General features: G+C 53.3%; 7 protein-coding genes across 7 annotated transcripts; 5 read left to right on the forward strand and 2 right to left on the reverse strand.

Annotated features, from left to right (window-relative positions):
- Positions 1–4,180: 4,180 nt before the first annotated feature.
- On the forward strand, positions 4,181–6,380 carry ASPACDRAFT_62829 (putative C6 finger domain protein; the record flags this gene model as incomplete). Its single annotated transcript, XM_020203828.1, has 2 exons — positions 4,181–4,957; positions 5,028–6,380. 2 exons carry the CDS (start codon positions 4,181–4,183, stop codon positions 6,378–6,380), a joined length of 2,130 nt encoding a protein of 709 aa, XP_020053463.1.
- A 1,356-nt stretch (positions 6,381–7,736) lies between these two features.
- ASPACDRAFT_62830 (putative DNA-directed RNA polymerase III RPC4) lies at positions 7,737–9,590 on the forward strand (the record flags this gene model as incomplete). Its single annotated transcript, XM_020203829.1, has 1 exon — positions 7,737–9,590. One exon carries the CDS (start codon positions 7,737–7,739, stop codon positions 9,588–9,590), a length of 1,854 nt encoding a protein of 617 aa, XP_020053464.1.
- Positions 9,591–10,997: 1,407 nt separating this feature from the next.
- Positions 10,998–13,501, forward strand: ASPACDRAFT_1858587 (uncharacterized protein; the record flags this gene model as incomplete). The annotated part of the gene is made up of 7 exons (XM_020197623.1): positions 10,998–11,135; positions 11,200–11,579; positions 11,642–11,917; positions 11,994–12,213; positions 12,263–12,540; positions 12,597–12,706; positions 12,760–13,501. The coding sequence occupies 7 exons, from the start codon at positions 10,998–11,000 to the stop codon at positions 13,470–13,472; spliced, it is 2,115 nt and encodes a 704-aa protein (XP_020053465.1). The 3' UTR covers positions 13,473–13,501.
- Positions 13,502–14,033: 532 nt separating this feature from the next.
- On the reverse strand, positions 14,034–15,924 carry ASPACDRAFT_32923 (MFS transporter; the record flags this gene model as incomplete). Its single annotated transcript, XM_020199918.1, has 3 exons — positions 14,034–14,726; positions 14,785–15,254; positions 15,576–15,924. 3 exons carry the CDS (start codon positions 15,922–15,924, stop codon positions 14,034–14,036), a joined length of 1,512 nt encoding a protein of 503 aa, XP_020053466.1.
- A 2,470-nt stretch (positions 15,925–18,394) lies between these two features.
- Positions 18,395–19,612, forward strand: ASPACDRAFT_123916 (uncharacterized protein). Its single transcript, XM_020196691.1, has one exon. The coding sequence runs from the start codon at positions 18,784–18,786 to the stop codon at positions 19,153–19,155; it is 372 nt and encodes a 123-aa protein (XP_020053467.1). The 5' UTR covers positions 18,395–18,783; the 3' UTR covers positions 19,156–19,612.
- A 717-nt stretch (positions 19,613–20,329) lies between these two features.
- Positions 20,330–21,181, forward strand: ASPACDRAFT_80620 (uncharacterized protein; the record flags this gene model as incomplete). Its single annotated transcript, XM_020205687.1, has 2 exons — positions 20,330–20,449; positions 20,545–21,181. Coding segments are annotated over exons 1-2 (632 nt in total), but the record flags the coding sequence as incomplete, so codon positions are not given.
- A 151-nt stretch (positions 21,182–21,332) lies between these two features.
- ASPACDRAFT_80621 (uracil phosphoribosyltransferase) lies at positions 21,333–22,450 on the reverse strand. The gene is made up of 3 exons (XM_020205688.1): positions 22,214–22,450; positions 22,054–22,153; positions 21,333–21,881 (listed from the first exon to the last, which is right to left on the reverse strand). The coding sequence occupies exons 1-3, from the start codon at positions 22,388–22,390 to the stop codon at positions 21,475–21,477; spliced, it is 684 nt and encodes a 227-aa protein (XP_020053469.1). The 5' UTR covers positions 22,391–22,450; the 3' UTR covers positions 21,333–21,474.
- Positions 22,451–23,474: the final 1,024 nt, after the last annotated feature.

Genomic DNA, 23,474 nt, shown 5'->3' on the forward strand with positions numbered 1-23,474 from the left:
GCTTCTGAATTACATCAAGGCATTCTTGCTTCTGGCCGGTGTGAGCAGGGGCTGAACTATGCGCAGGCGGGGGACGCGCCGGGCGACACGAAACCGCCCGCTCGGGAACGCGAAATCACGTGATCAGTATGGGCGCTACACTCCGCCATTTCGCTCGGTCATTTGAGGCGGAGGTCGCAATGGATAGAGGCCGACGAACACGCCTGTTGATTGTGGCTACAAGGCGGGAAGGGGTCCTCCATGGGGCTGTTCATACAAGACCGATCACTATTTCAGAGTTCTTGTCGAAGATCCCGGTATAAAGAGGCATGAGAAGGGAGAAGAAGGATTGAGGGGCGGGGGAGGAATGGCCTTTGCGATCGAGATCGGAGCCAGCGCATAGTAGGAATGAGTGATAGATGGTGAACGACCGAGACGGGAAAGAATAATGAAGAAAGCGTCAATGACTTGAATAAACCCATGTTTCTCGCTGGCTTTACAAGTTTTGTCTTCCCTGTCTCTGGGAGTTCAGTTTTGCTTCAGCCTTGTTCTCTGGTTCCCGTTTACACCCGTGCAAATGCCAACGTCGCCAGGAAGCCACGGTGGGACGCGGATCCGGCGCTGCCTATCATGATACAGGAGGGAGGATCAAGTGGTGGAGGGGAATCAATCCCCGTCTGCTCAATCGCCGATCGCGACTGTAGGAATCGGTCTTACAGAGTACAAGGGTTGCGCCTTTTCACACAGGTGACAGAATTGAGGGGAAAGTATACACATGAATAAGCTCTTGTTGAATCAACCTAGAACAAACGGAGGGAAGGTCGAAGAAGAAGAGGACGAAGAAGAAGCAGCGGCAGCAGCAGAAGGAAAAGGGAACAGCCGACGTTTTGAGGTATTGCGAGCGACCCGAAGCGGACTATTGAATGAGCGCAAAGTTTCGGTGTGGGCAAAGGACAACAACAACAATAGTCGGCGTTGCAGGACGAAAGTCACTCAATCCTTTCTTTATTCGGAGTTTATTGATTGACTCAATGAGACAACCAGAGAGGAGCCCCGCCGAGCGACCCCCCCAATTTTCTTTCCATCCGAGAAACACTACAACAACCAAATATCTACAGCAATCACTTGATTCTTCAGTCTTTTCCTACTTGCTATTTTCCCGACTTCATCCTAATCATCTGCAACTAGAAACTCGAGAAGAAAAGTCCTCCTGGATGGTGTCTATGTGACCTATAATCATAACCTTACTTGTTAGGGTGTGGGCTGCTGCACAGCACACTGCACCTGCTCCAAATCCCTTCCCACCCCCACTCATCCGGCTAACGACATCGTTGCGCCGGTTGGTGGTGGCTCGGAGTTGCTCGTCTCTGTGTCTAATTTTGCGCTTTACATTCATGCTTTCTTAGCCGCTTCAGATTTCTCCTCCCCCAATGCGATCCCCCAAGGTTCTCCAAATCATGTTTAATGACTAATGCGGACAAATGTATAACTCGACCTTGCGAACCACCGTGAATCGAAAGAGAAGGGAACCAGTACCTTTGGGGAGGATGACGGAACTGATAGAGAAAATGCGATGTCGCACCGGGACCTGCAGACTGACTGGGAAACGAATGGTCACTGGATGGAAAGGGAGACGGCCGGATGGACACGCTCTACCCGCGGATAGAACGCATTTACATACATACAGTAATTAAGTAGTGAAGAAACGTTAGAATCCTGGAGAGGGGAGGGGAAGGAATGGGGGAAGAGGTCGATGGATGACTTGTGCCTACCCGACGGTTGGTGAAGGACAATCTCTCGTCCATTCATCCATTCATTCATTAATTCATTCATCCATCCAACCTTACGTAGTCCATGCTGGCCGATGGAGGGAGGGGTAAAGAAAGGACAAGCCTGGACAGGCGCAGATCATGAAACGAGGCAACAATTGGGCGTGATCGCTGGTCGGTGCTGTTGGCCTGGAGCCAGAGCCAATGATGCCCCCATCATCTCCATCTTTGTCCCTCTCTGTTGCCCCATTCCCTTCGTTCATTCCCCCGGTTCCATCAATCAGTTCAATCCACATGCTTGTGGTTGATAGAGGTAGAAAAAGATGAAGATGAAGAAGGGAACGATGGTCGCATCGCTCGCTGCCACCCCAGGGTCTGTGGGCATAAATTGAGAGCTCCGGGCGGGAATTTCAGCCCTGCATGTCTGAGTAAAACCCGTTTCCCAGTGGGAGAAGCGAAAACAACGAGGAACAATCCGGATCGCATTGGCGCAATGAGCGACGGGGCTGATCGCATTGTGTGGATTTGCGATAGAAACTCCTTCTCGTCGCCCAGTTTGCGCCTGTCGGATTTATCGTGTGATTTTGAGCATCAATCATGAGCAAAAGAACGAAGTCCGGCGGTGACTTCGAAATCGGATCGTTTTCTTTGGGGATCGCAGCTGGACCATGTCTGGTGGTGACCGGGATGTGATTCGGGGGTGTCATTCGACGTGGCCGCGCTGAGGATGTGCCAGCCAACCCGGCGCCACTCCGCTTGCTTTCCCTCTAATTGTCTCTACCTCTCCGTTTGTGTCGTGCGACGAAGAGTGGTATTTATCAAATTCGAGTCGGAGCTAGTCACTACGCACAGATTATCTACGTGTATAAGCTATATGCGAAAATTCTCGTGCCACTCTTGACATGCTTTTGCCCAAAGCCGGAGATCTGCGGATGGTGGAGATGGAGGAGGAGGAAGTCGCTGTCAGTTTGCGCCAGACCCGGGCTGATGGCTCAACCACCCGAATGCCTTTCGCACGCTCTGGCCCATGTTCTGTTTGTCTACAGTTCGAGACAAGACCGTTATTCTAGAGATGCAGGGATTGCGACTCATGGCGAAGGAGATTAAATACCGCCTGGGACGTCCGACGGTCGCAAGAGAGCAGTCAATGTTCCCCGTAAACGCCGCCGTATCCGGGCCGTAGACGGAATGCGATCTGGGACTTCTGCGACGCAATAGACCAACGCGCATTTCACAATGTGGAATATATAGAAGTCAAATAGACTCAATTGAGTGATATAATGAACTTGAGATTATTTGTGAGTTGGCGATAATAAAAATCTATGGAAAGGGGGGGAAAGAAGAGACGTATGTGGTCACCGACCCCAGTACGTAGCTTGCTGAAGTGGTGTGGGTGAAACCACTTCTGGGCTGTCTTTCAGTCGGCTTCTCCCTCTTCTTGTCTCTCTCTCTCTCCCTCCTCTTCCTCCCTCCTCCCCAACCCTCTTTCGACAACTCAACCTTCGACTTCGTTCGCCCATCGCCCCTCCGCCCCTCATCCTTCCTCGGTTTTTGGGTGCAGTATCTATCTGGTAGGTTCTTCTTGATCGTATTCTTCTCTTTATTTGTGTTCGCGGCTTGCAGCATGGGGTGCTGGTCCACTCTGTTCTCCTGACTCGCTTCGGCTCTGCGTGATGCCACCGCTGACATACCCAAGCGCTTGGTAGAACGACTCACCTCGCCCACGGCCTTACCCCCGACTCCCTCCCCCCATCGCCATCGCTATCCTTCCTTCTTCATCCTGTCGGATCTGGTACATGGGTGCGACTCTGGATAATTCAGTTTGACCTGTCATCGGTGTGTCATTAATCCTCTTCCTCCTCTTCCGACCGATTCGGGTTGTTTCTTCCCTGCTTCTTCCTCAATGCCCACACCCATCTCCCCCCCCCCTCCTCAAGTCTACAATCCATCAGGACTCAATAGGCCTTGGAATACCATCGGCTTCCTACCATCTTCTCTCTCACTGAAGATCTTCCAATCATCTGAGATCTTCTGGAACACATTGTGCTGACATTCATACTGGTTTTCCTTTCAGCATCGATCGGTTTTTTCTGGCCTTTCCCGTCGCTTTCGGCTGTTGCGACTCGGGGTGTCCTCATCCCATCCACCACAACTCGGGGTCATCGATCCTGTCAATATAATCAATCGCGGGTGATCCATCTTTTAACCAACCTCTCCTGGGTTTACTGTTGTGGTAGGTTTGGATGGACTTTGCCCATACCCTCATATTCCCGTTTCTGCCTTTTCCCTCTTCCAACATCCGCCCACCCCCACTCATCCTATTCCTTTCCCATCCGGATCGATTCCATCCACCCCCAAACAAGAGCAGCCGGTTGATACGATCATCAATGTAGTAGCAGTGTGGTAACACCCGCTTTTGGACCTTTTCCATCATGCAGGCTGTCTCGTACGAACAGCATGCGGCTCCTGGGGCGTCGCCTGCTTATAGTGATTATCGCTCGCCTCAGGAGCCTTCCCCCCGGAGCTCTGTGCCTAAGAACGTCGCCTTCGAGCTGCTACTTGATGAGAACTCTAAGGTGCGGGCTCGCATACCTATGCGAGTCCAGATCTATCCCCATGATACCACGGATTCCATTGTGACCACGGTCAAGAACTTTTATGGGATTTACGATACCACTGCTAGCGGGGTCAGCTTTGAGGATGAACAGGGTATCACCCTTATTGCCAGGTATGAGAATCTCCGAAATAACATGACGGTGTACGTGCGAGTCATCCCCGTGCAAGCCTATACTGAAGGCTACGGGGACCGCTTCTATGGACACCTGCCCATAGACGCTCGCAAGCGCCCCAGTCTGGGAGAGCCTTTCCAGATGGCGCCCGCAATGCAGGCGGCGCACATGTTGGAGCATGGACAGCCCCCATCTCGGCCAGCCTCCCGGCTCGCTCGGAAGCGCAGCATGTCGCCGTCCGGGCGCAGCCGTCGCAGCGCATCGCAGCACAAACAGTCGTCGCGCGGGGGCAACAAAAGCAGAGGCTCCAGCACGCATGGCAGTTTTATGGAGGATGGAGGCTACAGCGACAGTGAGGGTGGCTATGGTTCTGTCTCGGGCGCCAGGAAGCCTCGTAGTGAGCAGTTGGGTAGCTCAGATATCAGCATGGAGAACATCCTTCAAGATGGTCGCAGAAAGCGGCCCAAGTTTGAAAGCTCGGTAAGGGATACCATCCAGACGTAGCCTCAATGCTTGGACCGTTACTGATCATTGATCCACATCCATATAGGAATTGCCGCTGTTCGCCCCCCCTCAGGTGCCTCTCACAACCTCCACCTCCTCCATTTCCCCTCAGCGCCGGTCGATCGGCCAAGAAGGAGCCGTCTCACCTTTTGCCCGCCCCACTCAGCGACCCTATAACTCCCAACAACAACAACCACTTCTTCCTTCTCCTCAGAGCTATGGACACAATGAACAAGCGTATAGCCTTCATCAGGGCCAGAATTCTGTCTATGCCACGCCGATGGTTCCTGAACACGGACATCGCCTGCGCGACCGGGCCGCAACCCAATCATCGGGGCAGTACAGCAACAACTCGGCTGGTCGCAACACGGCCCACGGGGTCCTCCCTACGCCCGACCCAACCATCGCGAGCTGCATTTCCGATGAGGATGTGGCCATGCAGCTGATTCGTCTGGGCGATGCGTCAAACTTCTCGCATGGTCGCACATCTGCATCCACCTTGGATGATGCCTTCAGCGGCGCTGCGGATGCTGCTTCCTCGACTGGCGCCACCAGCGATGGTGACGAGTACAGCGAGGATGACGATGACGACGATGATGATTTGCCCTTACGAACCAAGCAGAGGCTGGACTCCAGCCCAATGTTGCCCCCGGGTGCCATGAAGCGCACCCACAAGCGACTGGACGACATTCTGCCAAGCTTTGACAGCTCTGATGGCAGTTACGACGGCTACGATGATGAGTATCACCAGGAGGATGGACAGCATGATCACACTATCAAGAATGTGATGGACGACGATTCCCTTTATCACGAGTCGGCCCCCAAGTCTAAGAAGGTCAAGGTCCGCGCCGGTAGCACGACCTCGACCAAGGCCCGTGGGTCCAAGTCGGCACCGCGCCCGAGCAAGACAGCCAAGACGCCCACCAATGGTGCCGTGCGCAAGGCTAAACCGACTCCCACAGTGGTCACACAGAAAGCAGCGGTGTCTCCGGTCCTAGCTAGCCCAGCGCCCGTACGCAAGAGCTCGACCTCGTCCGCGACCCTTCAACATCAGCACCCTCACCCACTCGCTGCCGATGAAGAGGACCTGTCCACCAAGCCGCGTTGCCAGCGATGCCGCAAGAGCAAGAAGGGCTGTGATCGGCAACGCCCTTGCGGCCGATGCAAGGATGCTGGGATTGGCCTTGATGGCTGCATCAGCGAAGACGAAGGGAACGGTCGCAAAGGCCGCTACGGTCGTCACATGGGGGTTCCCGTGAAAAAGACCGTTGATTCTCCTCCCAACGGCGCCGAGGCTCAAACACTGGTGGCTACTGCCGCCCCTATGCCTTCGTTGTCGTTGTCGTCATCTTCGTCATCGGCTGCTATCGTCGACAAGAACAAGAAACGCAAGCGCTAGACCTATCCTGTATCCGGCATGAGGATGACGGTCCTGTTGCTTTTTCTATCTCAGATACACATTCGCACCTGCACCTGTTTGTCCGAATATCGACTTATGAGCTGTGCCTGGATGGCTGCATTTCCGCAAACATATTTTACCTTTTACCTTTTAACATAGACGAGTGGAATTATCTGTGTATCGCATCTTTCCCCTCCTTTCATAACATTGACCCTGTACCGTTGGCCTTCCATCCTGAAGTCTCCTGTCCCTCGTGTGCGCAGTACCTCGCACTTCTACCTCGGTAGGAGTGGGTGACTCTGCGACCGCTCGGACGGCTCCTTTGGGTGCGTCGCTCATTCCAACCTCAACCCTCCACCCACCACCTACATTACATCCACGCTCCCTCTGACTGTCGACCTCACCACCTCGCATCAGCTCGACAAACTCCGAGCTTTTGTCACGGTCCCTCACATCGTCATGCTTGTCCCATTACACTCTGCATTCCATTCAATAGTTCTAGCGATTGAACTGAGCGGGTTGATTGTGCTTATTGTGTCGTGTTCTTTTGGCGTTATCTGCAGCTGAATTTGATGCGGCCCTGTGGGGTGCCTGGTCGCCTTCCACCACTCATTACCGTGCGATGATTGTGCCAATGTATCTGGATTGATTGGTTTTTGTTGTCTTGAATGGCTGAGTCATTATTCGACTGATCTGGTGGAGACGAAACAATAACTGTCAGGTCTAGGGTGATCGAATAAGAAATATATGTTTCAGATGAGGATCTATACAGATACAGTAGACCTGACCAGGACTAGACTCAGTGGCATCCAATGTTACGCGGTCAATTTACTAGCAGATGCAGTCTATTGATAACAGGTTAACTCCTAATTCAGCTTAAAGTATATGGTTTAGTTCCTTTATTCACCATGAACCAAGGAATCACTTGAAGGTGGGATGAGCGTGCTGAGTGCTGACTAAGCCCCTGACAGATGCAGACCAGTCGGGTCGCGGGTCGGGCCAGACCATACTCGATCGAGGCTAGCGGGTACAAATTTCCGCAGCCCCGCACTTTTCTCGAGCAGCCGGGCTAGACGCGCGCTTCCCGAGTTTTCTGCCCGCCGTGGCCGCCGAGTGGCCGACGGGGCGAGAGTTGACCGGGAAAAAAAGTTTCGGGAGTTTAGCCACTGCACTTCGCAATCTCACGCATCCTTCTACCTCCTACGACGACATTCCCAGTTCTCTTTCCCTAGACTTCTTGAAACAGGCTTTATACCAATTGAGACCTACCCTGACCTACGATCACCGGACGCCACCCCCGCAATCTTTCTACGCTACGACAACACTTTCCATTTCGCATTCGCCTCGCCCCGAAAAATGCCACCCAAAGCTCCTCCCCGCCGCGGAGGAGCAGCAGCAGCAGCAGCAGCAGCAGGAACCCGCCGCACGACCGCCGCCGCCTCCGCCTCCGCCGCTGAACCCAACAATGCTCCCACCACCGAATCTACGACTACGACTGCTGCTGCTGCCGGCCCCAAACCCCCGGTCCAGCGCCTCCAAACCCTGAAAAAACGCACCCCACCGTCGGGCAGCATCGCGCGGCCGTCGCCGACTCCCGCCCCCGGCCCGCCCGGGAGCAATGAACCCGCCAAACCGACCCTGAAGTACAAACCGCGGGCGGTGAACCGACGCAGCAAGGAGGAGCGTGAGGCGATCGAGAAGCTCGAGGCCCAGCGGAACCGCGAGCGGTTGAAGGAGGCCGCTGCCATTCAGCGGGGGCGCGGTGGTGGACAGCATGGCGGAGGGAGAGGCGGGCGCGGGGGCATGCGCGGTGGGATGATGGGGCCCGGGGGAGGGCCGTTGGGGCCTGGGATGGGTGGAGCGCGACGCGGGCGCGGTGGAGCGCTGGGTGGTGGGTTTGATTCCCGGTCCCGGAGTCGGAGTGTGATGGATCTTGGAGCGACGCAGGTTGGGGAGGGTGGGGACGGGTATGTGAGTTCGGATGAGAGTGATGGTGAGGTCCGGGTGAGTATTGATCGGATTAATTTGGGGAGTGATGATGATGATGAAGTGGACAATAAGGATCGGAAGGTGAAGCTGGAGGGTCGCGGGGGGATTGGGGTCGGGGGGTTGAGGCCCCTCCGGTTGGAGAGGCATGAGCATGAGGAGCGCGTGGTTAGTGTTAATATGGAGTCTAGTACGACGGGGGCTGCGGAGGCGAAGAAGAAGGAGGCCGAGGCGGAGAAGGCGGAGAAGAAAAAGAAGAAGAAGGCGGAGGATGATGATGCTTTGTTTGTCGCGCAGGATGATGATGGGGGGGAGGATGTTGAGGAGAATGTGGATGAGGAGGATCAGATCGTCAAGGAGGAGCCTACGGATGAGGAGGATCAGGTCATGACTGATGTGCCGCGTGCGGATGAGGGCGCTACGAACGTCGATGACGGCTTGCTCCCCGTGCAGAAGGTCAAGGTGCGCCGGAAGTTGAGCCCGTCTAAGTCGGTCTCGGAGTCCGCCGTCCCCAGCCCGGAGCCGGAGGTGGTCATCGATCCGAAGAGTTTGCTACGCACCAAGGAGGATATCGAGGAGTACGAGCGGCATGAGCAGGATCTGGAGATCGTGAAGACCCTCTTCCAGAAGGAGCCCCGACCTGAAGCTCCGGAGGCGCTGGCGGGTGCCGCGGAGGGTGCCGCGGAAGGAGAGGACAAGGAGAAGGAGAAGGACAAAGAAGGCGACGAGGAGGAGCCCAAGGAAGAGGAGGAGGACAAGCTGGCTGGACAGCTGTTCCTCATGCAATTCCCTCCTTTGACTCCCAACCTGGTGCTGCCTGGTACCGAGACTACGGACTCACACCCCACCACCACTACCGAGACCCCAGCCACCGAACAGCCGGTCAAGCGCGAAGACGAGATGGAGATCGTTGATGGTGACGAGAATGCGACGGCCGCGCAGGGCTCCGCCAAGGTCGTCACTGCTGCGGATCCCGGCCTATTGGCTGGCCGAGTCGGCAAGTTGAACGTTCACGCATCGGGTCGGGTGACGATGGACTGGGGTGGTATCAGCTTCGAGTTGGATCGCGCGACGGCAGTGGACTTTTCCCAGGAAGCCCTGATCGTCTCCACGCCGCCGAACGCGGGCGACGAGGAGTTCCCGGATGATGAGAAGAAGGTCTGGGCGATGGGCCAGCTCAGCGGCAAGTTCACGGTGACGCCGGACTGGCAGAAGATGCTATGAGTTTGAGGCTGGGAGCTAGTTGATTGAATGATAGATATCAGTTCAATGAATGAATGAATGAATGAACCAATTGCATTGAACATGACTCTTGGTAAAATTTTTTTTTTTGTTTTTTCCCTTTGGGAATACGTCACCTTCGGATATGCTAGGGTAGGTAGGGAAGGGTGGTTGGTGAGTTAGTAGGGCGCGGGTGGAGGGGCGGAAGGAGGTGGAGAAGGGAGAAGCAAGGGAAAGAGTGGAGGGATAGGAGAGGAGTAAGAAAGTTGGGGCGAAGCTTTGATTGGTTTTTGCTTTTCTTTGTGCTTCTTTGGGAGGAGGCTTGGGTTTGTGGGTTTGTGCACTCTGCAATGAGGGTTTGTGCAGTGCTGTGGTGTTTTTGGTGGAGGTGTCATTCTATGTGTCGCTGTATGCTTTGTTTTCTTTTTGCTGTGTTGGACGATGGGATCTGCAGGTTGGGTCTGGGATCAGAGGGCGTGTATGTGATACTTGAACGAGAGGTGAGAGTATACTAGAGAAGAGCTATCATAGGGCTAAAGGATAGAGTAGAATACTCTTCCTTACCATGGCCACTACTCAGAGCTGATATCCCTAGGACTTGTACTTACAGGGATTATATACTTGAATCTCTTTATATGTATAAATTATAAATTATCAATTCTTGTCTGTCATAAGAAAGAATAGCAGCTCTTGTCGATGTACTTTGCGGATCGGAGAGTATTGGCGGTCATGGCAGCTGCTACCTGAGCCTTTCACCGCTGGGGAATCTAGCTTATGCTTAAGCCAGTCTTGCTTGTCTTGGCATTCACAAAATCCATCTAGGAAAGACGAACTGCCGACTGACTGGATCATGTCCGGCAAACGTGCGGATGCCGTGAGTGAGTCAAAAGTACTCCTTGCGGATTGGTATAGTTTCTTGCGCATCTTGTAGAAATTTATTCGTAGTAAAGCTTTTTCATTATGTCCGAAATTATCGAACACTAATATGAGATCTGTTAATTTAGTAAAAATGTAGAAAAGCGACAAATATCTCGAGTAGGACGCGGCGACAGGATGAACCCAGCCGCTGATTGTCCTATCCAGATACTACCAGGGATCATGGTGAGGGGTTCTCAGATTGTTTCGTACTATTCCCGATGAATTTCATTCTGGGACAAGTGCGGGGGTCTCATGAGGTAGGGAAGGGCTCGCTTTTAACATTGTATTGTTTTGTATGACTTTCTAGAACCATGAATTAACGGTGAAATACGAGTTCGGATCCAGTACCCTCAAGACGGCTTTCATGTCCCTTTAAAAATAGGAAAATCCCAATTTCGTGGTTACAACTCCTTACAATACCTCTAATGCAGTTCACAACAGTTTTCTCCCAGCGCGTCTCAAGACCTGATCATCATTTAGTGGATGCATCCCATGGCTGTCAATGATCAAGCAACGGTCGCAGCTCCCGCCAGTTGCGATAATGACTTTCGGAGGCTGTCTTTCGACTATGAGATGCAACGGCAGAGAAGCCGTCTCGAAAGATATAAGTGGGCTGGACCACCATTCAGCGTATGATGCTATTTCCCCACCAGCATGAATATTGAATGCGTGAAGAGAATCTGACCATCAAAAGGCCATCTACGCTGGAAGTGCTGCCAAGTTCCGCCTGTTCGATGCGGTGACATTCGCCTTCGCAGTCCGCGACACTTCGTATCCACTGGACTACGGACAATATAGCTTTCCCAACAACCTGCATGGACTCGCCGATTTCATCTTAGCCAAGGCGGCAGAGTATCAAGAAGACCATGTGGAGAAGTTCGTTGGTTTAGCCATGTCGACTGAACTAGCGGAACGCTGTCCGGATCTGTGTGCTCGCCTCTGGTTGGAGCTTGATATTATCCCCATGGTGATTCGAAAGGCGGAAGAGAATGCGAGCTGGGGTTCGTACGATGAAGAGTCTCCATTCAAGACGCTGGACGAACGCGCCGAGTCGATCGCGAGGAAGTGCTTAAGGTGAGTAGATTGATGCTATCTTGCTGATCGCTCAATGGAATGCCCTTCTCAGACGTCCCTAGATTCTTCGGGCCCAATCAAGCCCTAATCCCTCAGATCGGTAGCAGAGGGCTTGTTGAGGTTGATGCTGCATTCCATGTAAAGATGGCCCAGCTTTCAGACTACAAAAAGACAGTGGGAGATTCAACCTGGTCGATCGTTAACAAATTCGCTGGTGACATCAAGGAGCGAAAGGTGAAGATAGCCTTTTTCAGTGCAACACCGCAGGGAGGTGGAGTCGCCTTGATGCGCCATGCTCTAGTCAGATTCGCCAACGCAATAGGCGTAGATCTCAAGTGGTAAGGCGACACAAACTTTTCTTTGATAGCAGGAATCCCATGAGAAAGGTGCAAATATGCTCACAACGGTGTACAGGTATGTTCCAAAGCCCCGTCCCGGGGTCTTCCGCATCACGAAGAACAACCATAACATCTTGCAAGGTGTCGCGCCACCTGGCACACGGTTCACTGCACAGGACAAGGAGATTCTTCGTGACTGGGTCTTTGAGAATGCCGAGCGGTTTTGGTTGAAGCAGTCTGAGCCGCCAGGTGTATCCTGGCTAGAAAAGCATGCCCTATCATTTCCGGCTCTAGCAGTACTTCCCCTGGTTTCACAAACATGGCCCCTTGGTTCACCCGGACCAGGGCGGTGCCGACATCATTGTCATCGATGACCCGCAGCTGCCGTTCCTGATTCCGATGATCAAGCAGCGCACGCCGCATCGACCAGTCATTTTCCGGAGCCATATACAGATCCGCAGTGATCTGACTGATACACCAGGTACCCCACAGGCCGAGGCTTGGGAACTCTTGTGGGAGGCCATTGAGCAAGCGGATCTCTTCATCAGTCATCCTGTGCGTGACTTTGTGCCAAATAATGTGCGCCCCGAGAAGGTGGGATATATGCCTGCCACGACCGACTGGTAAATAATTGCTGGCCCTTTGCATTGTTTGCCGATCAAAAACTAATCAATCTCAGGCTGGATGGACTGAACAAGCCCCTAAGCGACTGGGACGCATGCTATTACGGTCGCATCTTCAATGCAAAATGTCGGGAGCAGTACATGCCAAACATTGACTTTCCACATGGTGAGACCGCCTCCTGTTTTATCGATCGCCGGTGATGCTAACATACTGGTAAGAGGACTACATCGTACAGATCGCCCGGTTCGACCCGTCCAAAGGGATCTTCGATGTTCTCGCCTCCTACCGTACCTTCCACCAGCGGCTCAAAGAAGCCCATCCGGACCTTAACCCGCCCAAGCTGCTCATCTGCGGCCACGGATCCGTGGATGACCCCGATGGAACCATCATGTATGATTCCGCCCTGAGATTTGTAGACCAACACCTCGCACATATCAAATCACTCATCTGTATCATGCGGATTGGTCCATGCGATCAGGTCCTCAACGCTCTTCTATCCAAAGCCAAAGTTGCACTGCAGCTCTCCACGTACGAAGGGTTCGAGGTTAAAGTTTCCGAGGCCCTGCACAAGGGGAAGCCCGTGATCGCAACGCAGACTGGGGGGATTCCCTTGCAAGTCCAGCACGGAAAGAACGGGTTCCTTGTCAACGTAAGCGACACGGATGCTGTCGCAGAGCATCTCTTCGAACTGTGGACCGACCAGGAACTGTATGACCGCATGAGCAGATACGCAGCAAACAGTGTCAGTGACGAGGTGAGCACGGTAGGAAACATGTTGTCTTGGCTGTACCTGGCATCAACGTTGTCGAAGGGAATGAAGATCCAGCCATGTGAACGCTGGATTCACGATATGGCGCGTGAGGAAGCCAATGTGCCGTATCGGAGTGGAGAGAACCGCCTCAAACGAGCGGTGACACCAAGTACAGGGTGAGTGGGGTGGGGGAGCCCTACATGGCGGGACTTGTAAAGGCTTCTTTTTGTACTGTTCATGCTTAGGTATGCAATTCAGTCGCCTAATGGATATTTCTGTTACCAAATATGTTGAATAATCAGGTACAGAATGGGAAAAGAATATTCAAAACCCTGTTAACAGCTGCAGTAATACCCAGTTGTACAGCATGCGATTGTGCAAAATCGATACGAGCGGTCCTTCTAGGCCTTGGTTGAGTATCGTTCCCTGTGAACAAGATTTTGGGGTCCGCTGGATCACACATAACGAGCTGAACGAGGTTCATAAGATATGTATGTATGCTAAGTGTACCGCACAGCAATCCGTTGGATTTTATTCCATCTGGGTGAGTTACGAAAGGGAAACGTGGGATGGGTTTCTCTCTTGCAAAGCAATGGCGGCTTCTGCAAGCTGAGGAACACCCAAACAGTAAATTTATGCAGGGGGGGGGGGGGGCATTATAGCCTGGCAATCTGCAATTTGTGGAATCGGTTGACAGCAGACTGCCCTGTCAGACCATCGTGAGCGCCCCCGGTGTCTCTTTTACTTGCCGTGCTGGGCATATTTGCTCCTCATCCGAATGCGTTGCCCGAATGCGTATAACAGGAACGGACATGGCGTGAAAACCACGGTCAAGCAACCAAGCAAAGTACACGCCCAACCGACACCGAGGTTATGGAACATTTGGGTGGCAAAGAGGGGGAACGCTCCCCCGAAAGACGACCGTAAGAAATCATTTCCGGCGAGGACCGAGGTGGCATACTTGGGATACGCATTGGCCTCGTAGCAGAAAATGCTGTTGAAGATGAGGTATCCCCCAAAGGAAAATAGCATCGAAGCAATAACCGGCACAATCCAATGAACGCTTGCGAAGTTGCCGGTCCACCCAAACCAGAAAAGAGATATCGGTAGACACACGGCCCCCAGACACGCGGGGGGGAGGTGTTCTTCCGGGGAGATATAGCCGTTCTGGTCGATCTGGTGGGATTGCCAGCGATATTTCCAATACACGTACGCTGGAAGTGCAATGAATACAGCCCCTATCATGATCCCCAAGAATGCCAGGCCCGTCTCACCCGGGTTAAACCCATGTTTCTCTCCAAAAACGATGGGAAAGGCTTCAAACCAAATGTACAAAATCCCGTAAATAAGGGCGATGTATAGATTCATGAGAAGGACAATAGGCTCCAGGAAGCAAAGCGCAAAGGGACGGACGATTGCTTCGAAGACAACATCCTACATATAATCAGTCTGATGCAAGTACGTTCACATGTAGCCTTCCATGCAAGCTTACCCTGGGTGCCACCTGAGCAATCTCAATCTCAGCCTTGGATGCATACCTTTGATTTCCGGTGATCCGGCGAATCCGCCGGGCCCGGCGACTGAGAATGTTAGGTGCAAACGTCTCGGGCAGAAAGAAGAAGACAAGAACAAGAGCAAAGCCAGAGACCCAAAGGAGCTCCCAGATAGTCCATGTCCAACCCTTGGCAGAGGCGGCGAAGCCTCCCACCAGAGGTCCTAAGACAGGAGCGGCAATGGCGAAAGAAGCCCAGATTGCAATCATATAGTCGCGGATTTTGGGGCTCCACATATCTCCAATAGAGGCTCCCCCTGTCGCAAGAACAGGCGAGCCTAAGAAACCAGTTAAGAACCTGAATGCTAGGAGCATGCCCAGATTCTTCGCATAGATCACTGCAAATTGAAAGAAAACAAACACAATTAGTGTTGCGACATATATACCGGGCTCCGTCCCACTGCAGGAAGCTCTGATAAGGGCGCCCAGAACATGGGCCCTGGAGCATAATGAGTCAGCGTTGACGAGGATAGATGTGATACCGGTTGACATTGATGCAGCTCACCCAGTCCGTGTCCGATCACAAATAATGTTAGACCGAGAACTGCAGCTTCCCGGCTCACTCCAAACTGTGCTGCCACCCCAGGGATTCCAGGAGTGTAGATAGCCGAACCAATATATATGGAAAACGTAAGGAGGCAGATCAGGAGAGTGACAAAGCTCTTCTTTGTGACCGTCCAGTTTTGTGGATTCTACTAACATCAGCCCCAGCTTCTGATTTGGTTTGAAACTGTGGAGCAATTCTTTCGTGTGTCCTACCTCGCTGTCGTCAGAGCCTCTCCAACCAATTACCTCCGGCGATCCCTCCTTTATGCCACGCCAGGGACCTGCCAAAACACTTCGAAGAGGAGGCCTGTTTCGCTTGCGGAGGGAAGCTTGCGACATAACAGTGTAAAGGCCATATTGATCTTCATCATCATTGTCTGAGAAGGCTTCTTCAGTGGCCGCAGGCATCCGTGAATATCTCTCCCAAGCCGAAGCATCCTCCTCTTCTGGGAACAAGAGAACCTTGTAACCGCTCAAAAAACGAACTAATTTGCCGAACGCGGCGTCTCCATCGTGACGAGTGTTCTGAAGCATACGCCGTCAGACGAAAGGTTTTATATTTTGAGATTCTTTGCAGTTTCAGCCTGGAAACTGTCAGTCCAGTATGCGGGAAGGCCTAGCTTCCAAAAATTACATACATCATCACACCATACACACATATATATATATACTTCCAACTTGCCACCCGACATGGGCTCGTACAGGCCTTTTCTCCATGAGCCAGTGTTGGAAATCAGAGTTCTCGCTAGATTTGGAAAGTTTCGTCATGCAAAACAAACCAGGTACCCCCCTCATCTCGAAATACCAGCACGACCATAGGCCATTGCCAATGACCTCTTTGAAGGTTGGTGTGTGAAAATACTGACGTCCAATATGGTGTTCTCCATTCAATTCGAAACACTGGAATCAGACCGATGAACTCCTGGTAATAGTATCTATTGGCTTCACAGCTACGCGATTTCTAGTGGAAGGCAAAACCAGAAAGAGTCTGTGAGCACGGAGGGGGTCGATGCCATAAGTTATACAGTATGATTAAGCTCCTGATGCCGTCAGCCCTAAGAGCCTTCCACTGGTCCATCACAAAACTGCAAAGAAAGTTTGCAGATTGGTGGGTGATCACGGCCACACTGCCGAGCATTATTAGTCGTGACTTCTCTGTCATCAGCGCGAGGGGTGGTATACCTCACCTAGTCCTATTCTTGCTTCATTATGCGTTGTTCAAAGCAAAAAAGAGAAGAATGTGCTGAAAAAATATGCTTTGGATGTTTGACGGGTCAATGTGAGTATCGTCAGTTTCTTGAATCGTCTTCTTGGCCTGTGTCGTTTCCATAAGGACTATCTTCACTGACATGTCGAACAAGACCTGCCGAGAGGTGGGCTTGTGGGCTCGTATCTGGGAGTAGTAGATCGGGCTTTTGACCCGCGGGCCCTCTTCGCAATAACATGTTATTGGAGCTAGTATCAGATTCGGGTCAGATTCGGGATCACGGTAATTGTCATATTTGGTTTAGGGCTATATAAGAAATAATTATCTAAAATAGGGCTTGATATTTCGAGAAGACCGGGAAAATAAAGGACACACCAGGAAGGACTAATGTGAAATATGACTTTAGTTGTGCACAGTTTAGCTGAGTCACATGACCAACACCTGTAACCTCAAACGAGCGCTCAGGGATTGCTCAGGACACGCACTTTTGTGCTCCCCCTACCCCCACGCTCCGGGCCGCTCAGTGGGCCAAAAGCGGCGCCAAGTTGGACCTCAAGTGGAAAGGGAAAGTTGTTGGATTTCTGTAGGAATCCAGTTTCAATAGTACTCTAGTATGAGTGAGGGTGAGGGTAGGAGGGGCTGTAATGACGCCATACAAGAAGTGGTTTGAAGCTGTTGCACTGTACAACCAAACAACAACCAAGGCTGACCACTGGACCAGCCCCTCTATGTCGGCTGATGATCCCCATTATGACACCATCAGCTCCCCAGTTTCGCCGCTAGGATTGATAATCCGGACAGTGCCGGTGTGGTAGTAAAAAAACAGTGTTTAGCTGTTCGCATAAAGTTTGGAAGAACACTACTCACTGAGTACCTACATAGTAGTAAACTGCTGGTGGTGTCAAAGTCTTAGCTTAATCTAACCGTCGCAGATGAAATGTCTCACCTCAGGGTTTGGAACCCGCGGGTTGCGGGTTCCACGTTTAGGTGACTACTGTACTGTGTAAGTTACTCATTACTGATTACTACAGGGAAAGTGACCGACCCTTGGGCTCTCCAGCTCCACTTGGCTGTAAAATCCTGACAAGGCTTCGAAGCTTTCAGTAGCACGAGACATTCGATCAACTGGTCGATCAACAAGCAACTAACCCCAAGTAAGGGCAATTCAGCCCGTGCGGGCACGGCTCAGAGTTGGGAACCAATAGAACCCACGATAATGCCGTCAATCCGCCCCCAAGAGTGGAGCAGTTGCTTGTCGCTTGACCCAAAGAGGGCAGGTGAATTGGGATTAATTTCCACTAATTTGGCACTAATTTTTGCAGCAGGGTCAGGGCCATTAGCCTGTCACTGGCACTGCTGGAGACTGGAGTGTTCTGGGCCGTTGGTTACCCCCGTTAGGTACGGTACACGGTACATGGTACATGGTGCACCCCCTGGGTTTGATTATTATTATTTATTTTATTATGATTATTCCGCCCGTTCGCTCCAACTCAATCAACTCCCTCCCAATCTTCCCTCTCCTCCTCCTCTTCCTCCTCGCTACTCGCTCCTATTCCTTCTCCCCCTCCCCCATACTTCTCCTCCTTCTCCTTCTCCTCCTCCTCTCCTCCTCTTCGCTTCCCCTCCTCCTTCTGTCCGTCTGCTTTGGGTCTTCGTTACTTGCGTATCGAAATCGACATACTCTCGCTAAGGCGGAATTGAGTTTGAGTTTGTTTTTTTGCTGCCTGTCGTTCCCGTGGCTGAGTCCGTTCCTCGTTCCCACCAGTTTCAGGAGACTTTGCCAAACCATTCTTTTTTTTCTTCTTCTTCTTCTTCTTCTTCTTCTTCTTCTTCTTCTTCTTCCTCCTCCTGCTTCCCGCCCTCGCTTCGACCTTTCCGAAGTGTGCGACAATCGCGCTGTCGGGTCCAGTTTCTACCCGACTTGGCTGCTTACTGTGGTGGTGGCTGGATAATTCTAGTGCGACACCTCTCAACCGTGGCAGTGGTGGTGGATTCCCTTCTCTGCACGAGTGAGATTGCGCACGTTCGGGGCCTGGTGGAGGCAGCCTTGCGCATCGCAGTCAATCTAATCTCAACCCGCGACAATCTCGACGCACAACAATAATCTCGTCTTATATATACACACGAAGCTCATCCCCGATCGCTTTTCTGTCGCTTTGAAGCCTGTCGCGTTTTCCGAGTTCATCATGAGGCCCTCGACAATCGTTCTCTGTCTCGTTCCGACGATAGCTATCGCCGCCGAAGCCGACCGGGCGCCGTCTCCCACCCCCTCCCTACCCAACACCACCCCGCCTGCTCCGTTACCAGAGATTCAAATCCGGCCCGACCACCGAGAAAACGTGCTGGGAATCCAACAAGAGGTCCGTCAATGGCAAGAGCGGGGGATTCGGACGGGCGAGGACACCACCATCGATAGCGGACTGGGGACGCTGGCCGCCTCCTCGCGGGACACCAAAGCCCTGCGCGCTCGCAGTGAGGGCACTCTCGGACAGACGCCGTGGATCGGAATGGCCATTGGATTGACCTGTACAGCGCTGGCGGCCGTCATGCTGGGCTGAAGGATCGATACCGTGGCCGCACCTGTTACCTTTGCATACGGAGTTTCATAATTCTCGATTTTACCTTTTGACGACATTGACCGGCAACCGCATTGGAATCGTTGGTCGCAATTTTACACCTTGCTACGAGCGCATCGCATACCTTGGGTCCAAACCTCTGGCACCTGCATCTGATCTGATCTGCAGTGGACTGGTCACTTAATACCATGTGGATACCGGATACGGTCCCTGCAGGTTTTTGTTTTATACCTTTTCTTCTTCCGTCTTCTTTGCATGCATACCCAAGCCACCATGTATAGACCGGGCAATTCTTCTTCTTCTTTGATGCTTGATTGTATGTGTATATGATACCTTGGATCTGGGGTCGAGCCGACAGGTGGCTCGCTGGTCTTTTCTTGTTCTATTCTCATGATGTATCTACCACCATTATTTATGAACAATTCTTTTTGATTTTCTGACAGTAGTATCTCCGAATTTGTCAGACTGTTGAAAGTCGCCGCGAGCGATGGACAGGACAAATCTCCCGACGCGCGTGTACATGTGAGCCAAGGTGTGTGGTGTGTTCCTTTGTCCGTTGCGCGAGACCAGTTTTGGGAATATGAATCTCTGCTTGGCCTCGTCAGTGTCCGTCGCCATGAAACAAAGGAATTCCCGTCCCATGCGCATCGGACCTCGTGTTCTGGTGCTGACAGCGCACCAGCAGCCGTTCCCCACAGCACAGTACAGTACTTATTGCTACCACGGCCTTGGGAGGAATCTCACATGCATGAAAGGGTGTGCCGCGTGGTATATCTCCTGTCTTCGCTTAATCTAACTGCTGCGTGTTGCTGTTTCTGCCAAGTGAAGTCAATACTTGGCTGTGACAGTATCCAAGCCTGTCTAAGGGCTGGATACTAACTACAAATCCGATTGCATCCCACCTAGACTGTCCACACAACCCACCATCACCGAGCCCACCCCAGCCCCAAACAACTAACAGCCTACCTTAAACTGTTCACATCTTCTCCACGGAACCCTTAACTAGGCACCATCATCACCTGAACCATCACAAGTAAGTCCTCCCCTTCCACCCTCTCCTCACTCAACACCCCCCATCCAACAACCCAAACCCAAAATCAAACCCAAACCAAAAAGCTAACCACACCCGGACCCATCCAGAACAGCATGGCCAAATCCTCCGCCAACATCCCGCCCTACACCCCCATGAAATCCCTCGGCCACGAACTCGGCATCCTCTTCGGGTTCCTGGTCGCGTGCTTCGTCGTGATGGCCGTGTATGTCCACATCTGGAACGGTGAGTCTTGACTCAATCCAAAGCACCGCCGCTATCCCCCGCAAAACCAGACAAGATCACTGATAAAGAATTCTCCCTGGGGAGGGAGGAAACAGCCATCGAACGCCGCGAAGCCCACCGCGACAAACTCCGCCACCAGATGCTGGACACCCGGCGCGTGGACCCGCGCCTGCACGAGCAGCGCCTGCACCCGGACTACCGGCCCATGGGCACCTCGACTACCATCACGGCCGGGTCGACGACGGTCCTCGGTGGGGGGAGCAGTGTCGCGGGTGGCTATGGTGGTGGTTATGCCGGTGGAGGCGCAGGTGCAGGGACATCGACCCCGACCACCGCGACCGGAACGGCATCTGGCTCGGCGATCGGGATCGAGAAGATCATTGAGAAGCGGGCGGAGTTGGCGGGACTGCACCATCACCAGCAGCACCAGCACCAGCACCAGCGGATACCTTCACAGGAGGAGATCGGGGTGGCGGTTACGACGCCTAGTGCGGAATACGATGTGAAAGGCGACGTGAAAGAGAAATGGCCGGGGAGGAAAGCGTCCTCTGCCTTTGGGTTGGAATTGGGAATAGGGAAACGGCATTTGAGTTTGAGGTCGCATCCGGTTGGGGGGGATTCCGGGGCTGGAAGTGAGGTGAAGAGGGCGGGGAGTATGGGAGTGGGAGTGGGCGTGGGAGTGGGAGGGTCTTCCCCGGTGGAGGGGCGGACGGGCAGTAGTAGTGGGCAGCGGGGGAATGAGGCCGGCGGCGGGGTGGAGATGGAGGTTATGGGGTGGAAGGGGGGGCCTTGATTTACGGACTGTGCATCGGGCGTGGTTTTGTTCGTGCTTGATGCGGAGTACAAGGAGATACTCAGGAATCTTGATCTTGTTCATAAGCTCATATGCATTCATTCTCTTCCTTCGCAATGGATTTGTAACCCTGCGCATAACCTCATTTATCTATGCCATAATGACAATGCTACCCCCCGCAGAGATCCCCCCAATCCCCCCAGTTGACTACCACCCAAGAGAAAGGAAGGATTCACTTCCCAATCGCCACAAACAACCGATCCCCAATATCCCCCAACCCGGGCACGATCATCCCGCGCTCGTCGCACTGCGCGTCCACCGCCCCCGTCCACACCTCCACCCCGTCCGCCCACGTCCCCGCCGCCCGCCGGATCCCGGCCTCCGAGCCCAACACGCTCAGCATCACGACGCGCCGCACCCCCCATTCCCGCAGCAGCTGGATGGCCGCCTCGGCCGTGGCGCCCGTCGCGATAATCGGGTCCAGCAGGATGGCCGTCTCGGCGGCCGCCGGGTTGGCGCTGCCGGCGGCCTTGTGGAAGGGCAGGTTGTTGTAGTACTCAACCGGTTGCAGGGTGAGGCGCTCGCGGAAGAGGCCCAGGTGGTAGATGGGGATGCTGGTGGGGAGGAGGGAGTTTATGGCTGTTTTCTTGTTAGGATGGTTTTATTTTGGGTGGGTGGAGAGGGGTTTGTTTGGGCCGGAAGATAAGGAATCCCCGTGGTGGGAGATAAGAGGGGCAGATAGATTAGGGGCTGATAAGGATATGCGATGTGGCTTTGGGGAATTTGGGGCTGGGGCTGGGGCTGCGCGTACCGTCGGTCATGCCTAGTCCTGAGCGGAGGATGGGCACCAGGGCGATGTTGGAGGGGTCGATGGTCGTGGTTGGGTATTCGATGCCTAGTGGGGTTTTATCCTTTGTTGGCGGTTAGTTTTTGGTAATGGTGGTAGTGGAATGACCAGAGGTTAAGCGTACCGTTCCATCTTGCTTCGTTTTCCAGCCAGATGCAAAAGCTTCCACGCCCAAAATGGTGGCGATCTCGTGGACGAGATCGCGGGTTTGACGGGTGGAGGTGGAGGAGGAGCGCAGTTGCGAGACTTTGGCCTGCAGGAGGGGGTGGGAGGAGACGTGGACGTTGGAGGGGAGGCTCATGGTGGTTGAATCTTGGTAATGTTAAAAGTTGGGCTGAGATACAGAGACGGAGGAGAGGGAGAGGTTTTATAGCTTGGGAGTAGCTAGGAGTAGCTCAGGTAGCAGTGCGTTGGTGGAAGAAGAAGAAGAGTGGAAATGATGCAGTTGGGAATGAGGGGTAAAACAAACAAGGCAACAGAAAGTCACCTGCGCCTGGTCCGCTGATCCTCAGGCATTCTTCCTTTCTTCATTCACTCTGCCATTGATTGCATTCACTGTATCCTGTATCGTCTATCGCCTATCGTTCCTCCAGGTGAGGATATCTCCGGAGTCCGGACTGATAAGTTGTTTATCATGATCTCTCTCTCTCTCCTTAATCGTTATCTTAAATCCCCAGGTTCACCCGGTCGATCTCGCCCAGCGAACCACAATCCAGCGTGTGCTCCACTGACCCCACCTCCACAGTCTTCTGTCTCTCCGGACTTCACTCCTCCCCGAACATCCTCCCTGTCGCAAACCATCACGCCGAAATGGCATCACAACCACAACCACAACAATTAAAGCAATAATAATACCTGACAATGCCCTCACCGAAACTAGCGCCCTCCCCCCTTCCCACAACCGACCATGCCCCCCAACGCTAACCGTGGTCCCTCGAGGGCCGCGCAAAGCCCACCGAAGACACACCTACACAACCCCCATCAACAGCACCAGAACCCTCATCTACCTAACCTTCTTCTCCATCTTCGGCACCCTCGCCCAACTAGGCCTCCAATCCCTAACCCCCCTGCCCCGGGCCCCCAAGACGCCGTCTTCACGCCGTCTTCTCCCCCGCTCGGCTGCGGGACGCGCTACTACCTCTCCCAATGGCTGGATGCGCGGGTGCCCGCATTGCCCGCTGGGGACGTTCGTGTTGGCCGGGTGTTTTGATCCACAACGAGTCGAAGGCACGGGCACGGGCGTCGTGGGCTGCCAGGGGCTGCAGGGGGTCATGGATGGGTTCTGCGGCGCCGCGACGACGGTCAGTACCTGGGTTGCGGATTTGGAAATGGCTTGCCCCGGCGGCGGGAGGCCTAATCTGTATGGGGTGGTCAGTGTCGCGGTC

This window comes from Aspergillus aculeatus (assembly GCF_001890905.1).
Source record: "Aspergillus aculeatus ATCC 16872 unplaced genomic scaffold ASPACscaffold_14, whole genome shotgun sequence".
Taxonomy (NCBI): Eukaryota; Fungi; Ascomycota; class Eurotiomycetes; order Eurotiales; family Aspergillaceae; genus Aspergillus; species Aspergillus aculeatus.